A 12320-nucleotide genomic window follows, 5' to 3' on the forward strand; every position below is an offset into this window, starting at 1 on the left:
CTCGAGTGAAAATGGCCGGCCTTCTTATTTACATTCTGCGCTGAGGGCTCAATGTCAGTAGCTGAGGCTATTCTGCTGCATTAGCAGAATAGGAAGAGTGTCTGCCAGTTCTTCAACTTTCATTAAAAGTAAACCTTTTAAGCCAAGCCCTGCTGCCTGCCCAGACCCCCCTGACAATAATGTACTAACTGTTCGCCCGCCAAACTATCAAACTATTTTATATTCCACACCTGCTAGGCATTACACACAGTGGTCCAACCTGGCCATGCAAACACAACAGAACTCCCTTTGTTGGGGCCTCATGACCATTAGGCGGGGTGGGTACAGCTCAAAAGTGTTCAAGAAACAATTTATCAGAAGGAGATAGACACACTACAGGCCTTTGTGCTCCCTGTGACACCACGCTCTAACGGCAGGCATTTCCTGCCCTGAGAAGGCAGGTTTTACAACATTTAAGGAGAGTTATTTTAATTGGAACCACCTACAGCCTGACAGAGGCCTCACTGGAGAAACATGGAAAAGCTGTTGCGCGCAGCTCGGGAGGCTCCCCATGGTGTCACACAGCTAACTAACCAGTGGAGGCCGGCTCAAGTCTCTTTCTGTAAAAAATACAGTAATATTTGCTGTTTGATTTATAAACCAGTCAATAAACGTGAATATTTTGATCTGTCTGTGACTGTGGCAAGCAGTAAGCTGTTCCTGTAATTTGTCATAAAGCTCAAAGAGGGTGGGCTCAATTTCTAATGAGTCATTTATAATAGCGCCTGTTTCAAATTTGTTTTGTTGTTTATTCTCATTGCATTGTGTTAATTTGTACATCCATTAAGTTCATTAATGAGTATTTTTCTTCAAGCATCTGTACAACGTCTGTTTCATGTGGGGACAGCACAGTAGGAATCCCATTAAGTTTTTTTTCTTGACAACTTCTGCCGACTGGTTAGACATCAAAGACAGATGTAGTGAATGGCATTATTCCCACTTCTTTGGCGCAGCTACAGACATTTTGCTTTCCACAAACAAACTCATATACTATTCTCCAGTGTTTAACATTTTCTGTTGATTTTGGGGTCTGGACTAGTTTTAGTAACATAGAATTCTCAACATTACCAAGAGAAATTGAAATTTCATCTTATCCTACAAAAACAACAAAACAGATTCTTGCATTTGATTTACAGACATTTCAAAACACATTGAGATGTAAATGTTTGAACAAATATAATTGACCCTGCAACATGCTTTCATTGTGTAGTCTAGTACTGAGGTTGAACATGTTTTTCTGATATGTATACTATGCAATAGTTGAAGATGCAACACAACACAAGCTGCAAATATCACAGCATTACAACAGGGAATGTCATTGGCTACACAGTTTAATAAAATATTTCCCTTTTATGCACTTTATCTCTAACCTAGTAAACTGCTCTTGTCTTCAGCTGTGGGAGACCATACATCAAACTGAGCCATGGGGAAGGCTCAATAGACAAGGGAGACAGGATACCACGGTCAGGTATGCTCTTACTTTTCTTTCTCTCTATTAGTACCACCACTCCCTCCAGGCAGCATAGGAGGAGTGTGTGTGGGCATACTGTATACTATATCACAGTGTTTCCAAATCCAGTTTTGAAAATCCAGACCTACCAGTTTTTCTGATAATGTAAACTCAGACTACTGTATAAAGCATTGCCACCACACACACTGTAAAACAAGTTTTGAGTAAGGGGGCAAGGCAGCAATCACGGAGATCACGAACAAAACCACTCACCATCACTTTAGCACTGTAACTCTGAGAAATGCAGCTAATTATAACAAACTGGGATTAAGGGAAGTGGAAACACCAGAGAAGTGAATTCCCCAAAAACCTGACGATATGCATCAGCTTAAGGAGATTAATTGTGGATTTTTCCCATAAACTGCAGTGTGACATCTTTGTTTTTTCTTTTTATAGCAGAGGACCAAGTGGTGGTGTCATCAGACTACGACAGCACCCATGAAGCCAACCACAGTGACAGCAGTGATGTAGCACATACAGAGGAGGGCACAGAGGAAGGAAAAAACCCTGCCCAGAATGTCATCCTCCACCCACTAATACCTCCTGAGGTAACGCAAGACAGAATGGCCGCTGATACAGTATAATTCTGTTAGTAACAAATAACATCATAATATTAGATTGTATCTATCTGTTTTACCACTTTTCATCATGTGTCACTTGTACAGGACAAACCAATTCTGGCTCCAGAGCCGTTAATAATGGAGGACTTGGAGCCTTTGATGAGTCAGCTAAACAATTGGAACTTCCCCATCTTCACTTTGATGGAAAAGACCAATGGGAAATGTGGACGGATCCTCAGTCAGGTGAGCACATCTGAGAGCACCAATGATTGAGCTCAGAGGTCAGCCAGAGTGTCACTAAAATGATTTGTTATTAGCATAATGATACATGGGATTTGGACAATATTTCAGCAATAAAATGCTTGAAAAAAATACAAATTGCTGAGATACTTGGTAAAACTGTTTTTCTTTGGTTTCATATATGAATAGATGTACATATATTTGCAACATTTGATCTACAATGCCATAATCTTAGCATTTATTTATTACAATTTCCATATTTTTTAAATTAATGTTCCCCTCTTACAAGTAATGTGTTGATTATCCAAACCTGGTGATGTTCACAGACACTTTGATATTTTGAGTTTTCTGTTTCAGGTTTCCTACAGGCTCTTTGAAGACACTGGCCTGTTTGAGACCTTCAAGATCCCTGTAAAAGAATTCATGAACTACTTCCATGCCCTTGAGAATGGTTACAGAGACATACCATGTAAGCTTGAACATTTGTCATCTTCTTATGTTTTTGATTTTGCTTTAGTTTACCTATAACCATGTTTGCAGCTGTAACAATTAAAGTAGCCACTAGAGGGAAATGTCATACAGCTTTTCCAGTGTATGACTGTATGCAGCCTTTATGTTGTTACAAGAAACATAAGCAGCCCAGCACTGCACCCTGGTGGAGAAGATTACAAACACTAAATACACTTGTTTTCTTTCCTGACCCAGATCACAACAGGGTCCACGCCACAGATGTGCTTCATGCAGTCTGGTACCTCACCACGCAGGCTGTTCCTGGTCTGCCCAGCCTCATCACTGACCATGGCTCTGCCAGTGACTCAGGTGTGTCCATTAGTACATACTGGCAGACATTTGCATGTCCTGGTGGGGGTGCTGGTGTGTATGTGAATCAATTTATGTTAACCCATTAACATCAAGTTAAGTTGCCAGATAAGAACACATGAGCTCTCAAAACCTTTTTGTTCCATGTTTTACTTTTGTTAAGCCATTTACCACCATAAAGACTGTCTGTATGCACATCCACACTTTATTTAGGTTTTTCCATCTGCCTGTAGCTTTACTGTGAGCTCTCATTACTGTCAGAGCATCAAACCTGCAGGAGTGTGTGTTCTTATCCTACTCACAGTTGGTCTTATCTTACTCAGGCTTTTGGCACTTGCATTTACGTACCAAACACTATTTGAAGTCTGGAACAGCATGAAATTGCAGGCAGATTAGAGTTCCCTCTCACCCATATTTCCATAACCTCATTTGTATGCCTTACTGCGGCCATCCCTTTGATCCACATATAAGTGGATTTGAATGTACAAGTGTGTATTTCTGCGAATGTGAGCACTAGAGTGTGAGTGTGTGTGTGTGTGTGTGTGTGTGTGTGTGTGTGTTTGTGTGTGTGTGTGTGTGTGTTTGTGTTTAGGCATGTACTCATCAAAGTACAGTATGTGTGTGTTTAAATTCTGCCACCCTGCTCTTCAACCTCCTCGCTTTGTCTGTTCCCCTGCGGCCAGACTCCGACAGTGGAATAACACACAGTCATATGGGCTTCCTGGTTTCAAAGACCTACACTGTGTCAGAAGATGGTTATGGCTGTCTGTCAGGCCTCATACCTGCTCTGGAGCTCATGGCCCTTTATGTGGCTGCCGCAATGCACGACTACGACCACCCCGGGCGGACCAATGCTTTCCTCGTGGCCACCAGCGCCCCACAGGTACTCGTGCTACTCAGCCTATAGAAGAGAATAGTATCTGATGAGTAAGTAAGTAATGATAGTGATTATAATAACTTTATTTTCAGTGCTTCAAAAAACAAGAACAAAGACAATCAGGCAGGAAAAAAATGAAATACAAATTCACTATCAGAAAATAAGAATAACAAATAAGACAGCTATAAGTAAAGATAAAATAATTGGTGAAAGTGCACCAGAGGTTATTCCAAAAGGTTGGAGGCCTCACGGCAAAAGGCCTGTTACCCTTGGTCTTCAGTCTCGACTGGGGAATAGCTAACAGAGCTCTATCAGAGGACTGCTGGCTACAGGCTGGAGAGTAATGAGTAAGAAGCTCAGCCAGGTAGCTCAGTCTCATAACATGCAGGGCCTTAAAAGTCAAGACAAAACATTTTAAATCAATGCTAAAATGGACAGGCGGCCAGTGCATGGAAACTAAAATAGGGGACATATGAGCATGCTCTTGTAATCTAGTTAAAAGTTTTAACCTGAAGTTGTGTAATAGCATTACAATAATCCAGAGGAGAAGTGATAATCCCTGAACTCTTTGAACATATTTCAAAATATTAAAATATCTAATTGTAGAGGTATTTCTGAAGTGGAAAAAACACAATTGAGTTAGCTTTTTAACATGGGACTCAAGAATGAGGTTCTGATCTAAAACAGTAGGTGCAACATGTTGAGCTAGAGAGCCAAGAGCGGCAGAAGTTGGTCCTAAGTGTGCTCAGGGCCTATAATAAAGATTTCCTTATTGGAGGAGTTAAGCTGAAGAAAATGTTCTACCATCCATGGGGCAGCTCTGGAGGTAGAATTGGTTGTCCACTAATCAAAAGGTTGGCGGTTCAATCTTCGGCTCCTCCCACTGCATTTCAAAGTGTCCTTAAGCTAGATTCTGAATCCCAAAATTGCTCCTGATAATCATTGTATGAATGTGTTTAAATTGGTGAATGTGACATGTAGTTTAAAAGTGGTTTGAGTGGTCGTAGGACTAGAAAGGCACTATGTAAGTGCAGTCCGTTTGCCATTGAACAGAAGCTAGGCAATTATGCAGGAAAGATAACTTAGTTGATTCAGATGGTTTACAGGACAAGTATAGCTGATTATCATCTGCGTAGCAATGAAATCAAATATAAGGGCTGAGAAGAGAACCGCTGGAATGCCGTCCCTGAGATACCCACCCATGTTCTCAACCTTTCAATAATAATGCAATGATCCACTGTGTCAAAAGCGGCGCTACGATCAAGCAAAACTTGCAATGAGCAGTCACCGACATCAACCTTCATCAGAATGTCATTGGTAACTCTTAACATAACTCTCAAGGACAGCCTCTGAGTTTCTGTCAGTAGGTGGGTGGAAGGTGTATAAAGTGGATGACATGAACATGTTGGTTAAAGGATAGGTACACATTTTTAATCACATGTACTCACATGTACATATGTACATTGAAAAGTTTTTTTGGAACTATAGCCTACTGCATTTTCAGTCTAGGCGTGTCTTCTAATATTAGATAAACAGGCTATGATGATGCTGAAAGATCACTTATCTATGAGAGAGTAGCAATGTTGTAGCTCAGATTTTCTTGACAATACTTTGGAAGCATGATGTTGTTTTCCAATTTCTTCAACATTTGAAATATCTCTCTTATCCAGTCTCAGTTTTTTAGTACTGTATATGCACTATTTCAGGATTCATATATGGGCATTTTCTTACTTATATATCTAAATGTGAAGTGTTTGTGTGTTTGCAGGCAGTGCTCTACAATGATCGATCTGTTCTGGAAAACCACCACGCTGCCTCAGCCTGGAACCTCTTCATGTCGCGGCCAGAGTTCAACTTCCTTGTCAACCTGGACCACGTAGAGTTCAAGCGTTTCCGTTTCTTGGTCATTGAAGCTATACTGGCCACTGACCTGAAGAAGCACTTTGACTTCCTAGCTGAGTTCAATGCCAAGGTAGTTCTAAAAACATGATTGTTTAAAATAAACAATTAAAACATTTGACTTTTAGATCTGAATGTGGGTTTATGGACATGGTTATTAATTTAACAATACTGTGAAATTAAAAACTTTTTAAGTTGTTTATTTATCTTTAACTTAAGCTATTTGGGGGGTTTGGGATTTTAGGTCAATGCCAACACTGAGTTATGAATACTTATCCTTTCATATAAAGTTAAACATTTATGTTTGACTACTTTTATTTTGTTGTCTTTGGAAACTAGATTGGCTGAATAATGAATTGTCTGGTAAACTTGCAGTATTATTTAGTTTCATGAGTCAAGTGATATGTCCAGGGGTTTTTCGAGGAACAGGTCTGTTTGTGCAGAACATTGCAGCACTTGCAGTATGTTCCGCTCAAGTCAACAGCACAAAGCACCCTGAAGTTTTCAAGAACTTGTTTAAGTGCAGACAGAATGTTGGCTTTGGAGTTGAGGGTCTTGAGTTTTTCAATTGTGACTATTAGTACAGTGGTGGTGCTCGATGGCCAGGGCCTGTCAGCTAGCATTGAGCTTGCTTGCTGGCTTTGCAGCAAAAGTAACAGCAATGTCTCTCACTGCAGTGCACCCTGCTCTGCTCTTCCTGGAAGCAAATTAGCTTTCTGTGAAGTACCCATCCAGTTATACACTTGATCTCTTCAGCTTCCTGAGTTATTAGGTTAGAATGATAACACTCCTCCTTCAGTCAATCAGTGGTCCTCCTTCTTCAGATCTGAAACTCATTAAGTATAACTAGAAATAACAAATTCAAACAAATGCATCATTCAACCAGTGTTGAGATTAATGCAGGCTTTAAGTTTATGTAGATTAGATAAGATTTCACTGATTTAATTCAGAGAACTGCATAAGTATAGATAAAACTATATCTTACAGAAACTTTGCTCATAACTTATTCACAGCATAGTAATTGTAACCTCTACATAAGCTCATTTCATCACAGGAAAAAGTCTGTTTGTGTATCTCATAATACAGGTGGAAGCTACAATTAAAACGCCTTATGTCCTCATTGATTTTGTCTCACCAGCAGTGCATTCCAGTGTTGCCGTATGTCTTCACCATGATTTGTAACCCTTCTAGACATTAATAGGAATATACAATCTTTGAACAGTAGATCAATGGGATCACATTTACATAATATCTACATATCACATGCTGTGTCTGCCAACATGTTTGAATATGCTAAATCTCAACATGTCTGTTTGTTGACCCCCCAGGTGGGTGATGATCCATCCACAGGTATTGATTGGTCTAACGAGAATGACAGGTTGCTGGTCTGCCAGATGTGCATTAAACTGGCTGACATCAATGGGCCTCTGAAGTGCAAGGACTTGCATCTGCAGTGGACAGAGGGCATTGTCAACGAGTTTTATGAACAGGTGTGTGAACCGTCTCTGATGGGAACTTGGACCTCATTTGTATATGCTAAACTAAAGATCAATGTACTGTTATGTTTGTGTGCTTGGGGGGAATACAACAACACATACTCCTGCGCAATATAATCCATCACAGTCCAATACAGTAGTTCAGCATTGTAAAATCAAACATTTGTGAGGGTTTGGTTGAGAATGTTTAGGTGTCAGTGTTATGGTATTTGAAGCCATCATTTAGTCATGTAAATATATATATATTAATGCTTCTTGTAGTTAGCTTCATCATTGAAGCTATGGCAAAAAGGTTAAAAACCTACATACCGTAAAACATACAGTTGTCATAGACGAAACACAGACAGACAGACAGACAGACAGACAGACAGACAGACAGACAGACAGACAGACAGACAGACAGACAGAGACAGCACAAGAAAAAAAAAATGGTATCCTGGTATCATGCTGTGTGTTTCAGACAAATTAATTCTTTCTATTTTGTTTGTCTTTAAACCCATAAAAACAAGTAGAGGAACTTAAATACAGTCCTTCCCTCCTTATTTTTCCACCAAAAAGACTTTGGACCCAAAGACTGATTGATTATTCATTTTTGATCCAATCTCTCTGACATATTGAGATAGTAATGGCAGCACTCCCTCTTGGACCGATTATTATATGAGCAGCTGTCATGATTCCATTACAAGATTTATGTTCAGTTACTGTGTTCTACTTTTATATAATACATTTACACAGTATTTACATATAAATCAAGAGTCAAGGGAACAGCAGAGACAGAAAAAGATATGTAGTTAGGTCTAAAATTGTCAGTTTTTGTTCAATTATTCAGTTATATGATTTTTACTGAGCTCATGGGTAAAGGTGGTAAACTGAACTACATGGTATTGAGAGGGGTTTTTGTCAACCATATCTGGTATCATCAAAGTAGACTTTATGGCTAACAGTTGGATATTGGATTGCATTAGGTTGCACAGGTGTACCTAATAAATTGGCCACTGAGTGTACAGTGCTGCTGCAACAAACAGAATCTAGTCATGCCTTCAGCTAATGCCACCCTCAGTGACCTTTGTTACAGTATGTCCCCTTGGCACTAAATGGCTGCTAATCTCTGCTAATTGCCTCTGGGTCAAGCTCAAACTCTTATGTACCCTGCTACTTCAGCTTGGTGACACAACCACCTTGTTATGAGCCACTCTGAGGTCCATGAGGGGAGATGCAGAGTGTGGGAGCCTCGCAGGAGAAATGCTGTTCAGTGACAATAATTTTAGTGCTGCTGGATGTGGTGACGCAAGCGGGGTGCCCAGGCAACTGTCATTCAGGTGGAGCAGCAGCCTCTGATTACACTGACAGCCTTGAGAGACCAATGACCTTGAAAAAAGCAGAAAAGCAATACAACTCCTTCTTTATACGGAATATGTTCAGGCATGTATGCAAAGCACAAACATATCATAGACATACGCGCACACACTTTGTTGTGGTTTATAAGAAAACATGTTGACAGAGCCTTGAGGATAAGATTCATTCACCAGGCTCAAATTGATTATTTTTGTGTAAACTAGGATCTGGGTGTTTTAATACTATATTGTAAGGTTGGATAAATCTCAGAGCTTACAGGTCTTGAATTTATTTGGATAACCCAGTTAGAACACATCTGGCCACTGTATTCATAACAGTGTCTCTTAATACATTCATCGCACATAGACATGAGGCATTAATTTGGGAAAACTAACCTTGCAATGCCTCTGAACACTACCCATCTGTTCAGATTGTAGTCATGGTGACAGCTGGATCCCAGAGCTCCTCTTTCCCTTGTTTTTTCCACCCATTCATGTGCGCTCACCTGTCAAGAAATTCCATCAAGTTGCAGATCCCACTTAAACCACATCTTTTGATGACTCTCTCTGTGCTTTGCATTAGCAGCAAGCTACTCTGCAGGAACAAAGGCATTCTACTGTATAGTGCATGGGATGACACTTGGGGTCAGTTACCTAGGCAACCCGGAAACCTTGCTATAGCTGTTGTTGTTTCACATCCATATAGACGTCATAGACAGCACACATGCTGCTGCCCCTCACACTTCCCATTGTTGCCCTATATTCTTTAGGCCTTTGTGTAAATTACTTTGATTTTCATTATCTTCCTTATTTCTATAGTTTATTATATATATAATTTTCCTGAAAACAACTGATATGTAATTTCATAGGAAGCTTCCTGGTAAGAACTATGTAATTATGTACTAAAAATCTAAGCTTGAGTCATTTAGTCAGTGCACTGCAGGTCAGCTGAACATGCAACAATGTCTGTCTAAAGGTATTAAAATATATAGAGAGAATAAAGTTTCCAATAACAAATAAATGATGAAATAAAATATGGGCCTATGGAAAGTAATAATACCCGAGTTAACATGGGCCAGTTCTTTCGATAAAATTATAACAGCTTATAAACTCAACACAATGTATTAAACTCAAATATCCGTCTCAGCGTATTACATTTACTTGAGAAAAAAATATTTGGCCTGTTCTTCTGAATTAACAAGATTATCTCAGAATTCCAACAACAGTTTTCAGTTACAAGAAAATCAGCAGTCTCCCCATTTCGAAGTCCAGCAGGAGCTCTAGTCTCTCTGTCCCCTAGCCGTGACCCCCTGGTACTCGGAGGGGAGGTTGGCCCGTGCCCACAGCCAAGTGCCTGTTTTCAAAAGACGGGAGTACAGGTACTCAGCTGTGAGTAGTAGTTTATTAGTGAACTGTTGCCTGTGAATTACACTACAGACGGGAGTCTCTGTTAACAGCACCAAACATTCAGATAGATCTATGCTCGCCTCTTATCTTCTCTGCATCCCCACTGCAATGCATTATTGCAAACTATGATAAGTGGTGTTGGTCGCATTTCTCGCCCGCATCCAGGCACAGTACAAAATGTGACTTCCAGTGTCCACGCACCTGCAGGGGTGTGTGGACAAGGGAGGGCAATCAAGGACAGGCTATCAGCCGTGGGCACCGGCCACACTGACCGACTTCCCTCCCTCTGGTTCTCCAGCAGAGTAAAGAGGGGTGAAGGCTAGGGGACACAGAGACCTGCATGGGCCCACTGGAGCTTGCTGGAGGCCTGCCTTGGATTTGCGTTAGGCTTGAGGGGGAGCAGTGTATTCACTGAGCTGAACTGACTCAATTCTCTTGGAATAGCATGTGTGATAAAATGTGAATCATGCCATGTTTTGGCATTCATTCAGCTGGTGATGATTTTGCACTAATGTGGGTCATTCTTTATGTAGGGCGATGAGGAGTCCAGCCTTGGCCTTCCCATCAGTCCCTTCATGGACCGAGCGGCACCACAGTTGGCCAAACTCCAGGAATCATTCATCACACACATTGTGGGACCACTGTGCAACTCCTACGACTCAGCCGGCCTCATACCGGGACGATGGGTGGAGCCCAACCCAGAGGAAGATGAGCCAGAGATCATGGAGAATGAGGAAGAGGATGAGGAGGACACTGCAGAGGAAGACACGTCCACCAGCTCAGAAGCATCACGTAAGCACTGTGGTCTAAAACTATGAAGCTATAAACATGAAGAGGTGATGCAGGAATAAACTGGAAGTGATCAGAAATGTAGCGTTGAATGCCTCCTTTTGTATGAAATTGTTTGTTATTGCCATTTATTCTTTTTATATGGGTTTGATAATACAATGTAATATAATGTTGGACATTTAGAAATGTAATAGCAACATCAAACAGTGGTTTCTTCTCTGAGTGGTGGGAAATAAATTGGTTTAGCAGGTGTTTTGTAGCTTAAAAAACATTGCTGTTCAACATTGGATTACAAAGCCTATGATTAGAATATAATTGCTACTATCTCATTGCAGTGATGGGAATAACGGCGTTATAAATAACTGCGTTACTAACGGCGTTACTTTTTTTCAGTAACGAGTAATCTAATTGATTACTCTTCCCATCTTAATAACGCCATTACCGCTACTGCCAAAACATGCGGCGCGTTACTATAATTAAAGCTGTTTTTTTATCAGACCAACTAGATACCTGAACCGAGAGGCAAAGACTTTTTTTTACTGTTCTTTCTTGGTTAGAGGGCAGTGCACGAGACAAGCGCATAAATGCTGACGATTGGCTGAGGTTGAGTAAAATTTCATGGTAAGCCAATCAGAGGTAGTGTTGGGCGGGTGTTCGAAAGCACGCATAGTCGGACACACAACAAACAACACAAGCGAGTCAGTCAACAAGAGACATCTTATTACATTTGCACTAAAAAGAGTGTATATGTTGTTTGAATACATTTTCGGTACATTGCTTAAAGAGCATAATTTAATTTAGATTTATTTGTTGGCTGGCTGCAGCCTCTTGTAGTGAGATTGTCAATGGCCAGAGAAAGAGATTTATTTTTATGGAGATGTATTTTTTATTTCTTATGTATTACCTATTTATATTTGGATTCCTTAGTTTTGCTATACATTGTACTTTTCAGTTAGATTGAAAGCACCTCATATTGTTAAACTGTTCTACTTTTTCGAGTAGTACTGTATATCTACAATTGTAGACAATTGTCTGAAGTTTTTGTTTTGTTTTATTTGCACTACAAAGAGTGTATATATTTGTAATTTATTTTTTGGTATAGTGCTTTACAAGCATAATTTAATTTTTCCCAGTTGTGGCCTGTTGAGGGGCAATAAATATCAAAAGTTCCAAAACATCTATTGTGTTATTTGTATCGATCCACTATATAAACATAATATCTACATACATGGCATTTGATTGGAGGCTAGTCTCACCTTGTCCCACAGCAACATTAAAATAGTTTAGATTTGTGTACATTGTTTCTGTTAATAATGCATTGTATTAAGTGTCCATTTCATTATAATATTC

General features: G+C 40.1%; 1 protein-coding gene across 3 annotated transcripts in view; it reads left to right on the forward strand.

The window, feature by feature from the left end:
* Positions 1-12320, forward strand: part of LOC127353271 (cGMP-inhibited 3',5'-cyclic phosphodiesterase 3A-like) — a 75209-nt gene that overhangs the window by 57632 nt on the left and 5257 nt on the right. For 2 of the 3 annotated variants that reach the window (XM_051382385.1, XM_051382387.1), the window contains exons 5-13: positions 1434-1507; positions 1946-2097; positions 2215-2352; positions 2707-2818; positions 3055-3168; positions 3852-4051; positions 5814-6017; positions 7273-7434; positions 10715-10973. In XM_051382385.1, the coding sequence (XP_051238345.1) occupies positions 1434-1507; positions 1946-2097; positions 2215-2352; positions 2707-2818; positions 3055-3168; positions 3852-4051; positions 5814-6017; positions 7273-7434; positions 10715-10973 (1415 nt within the window). The remainder of the gene's footprint in view (positions 1-1433; positions 1508-1945; positions 2098-2214; positions 2353-2706; positions 2819-3054; positions 3169-3851; positions 4052-5813; positions 6018-7272; positions 7435-10714; positions 10974-12320) is intronic. The other variant, XM_051382386.1, reaches the window with a different exon arrangement.

Source organism: Dicentrarchus labrax, unplaced genomic scaffold, assembly GCF_905237075.1.
Source record: "Dicentrarchus labrax unplaced genomic scaffold, dlabrax2021, whole genome shotgun sequence".
In the NCBI taxonomy this organism is placed as follows: Eukaryota; Metazoa; Chordata; class Actinopteri; family Moronidae; genus Dicentrarchus; species Dicentrarchus labrax.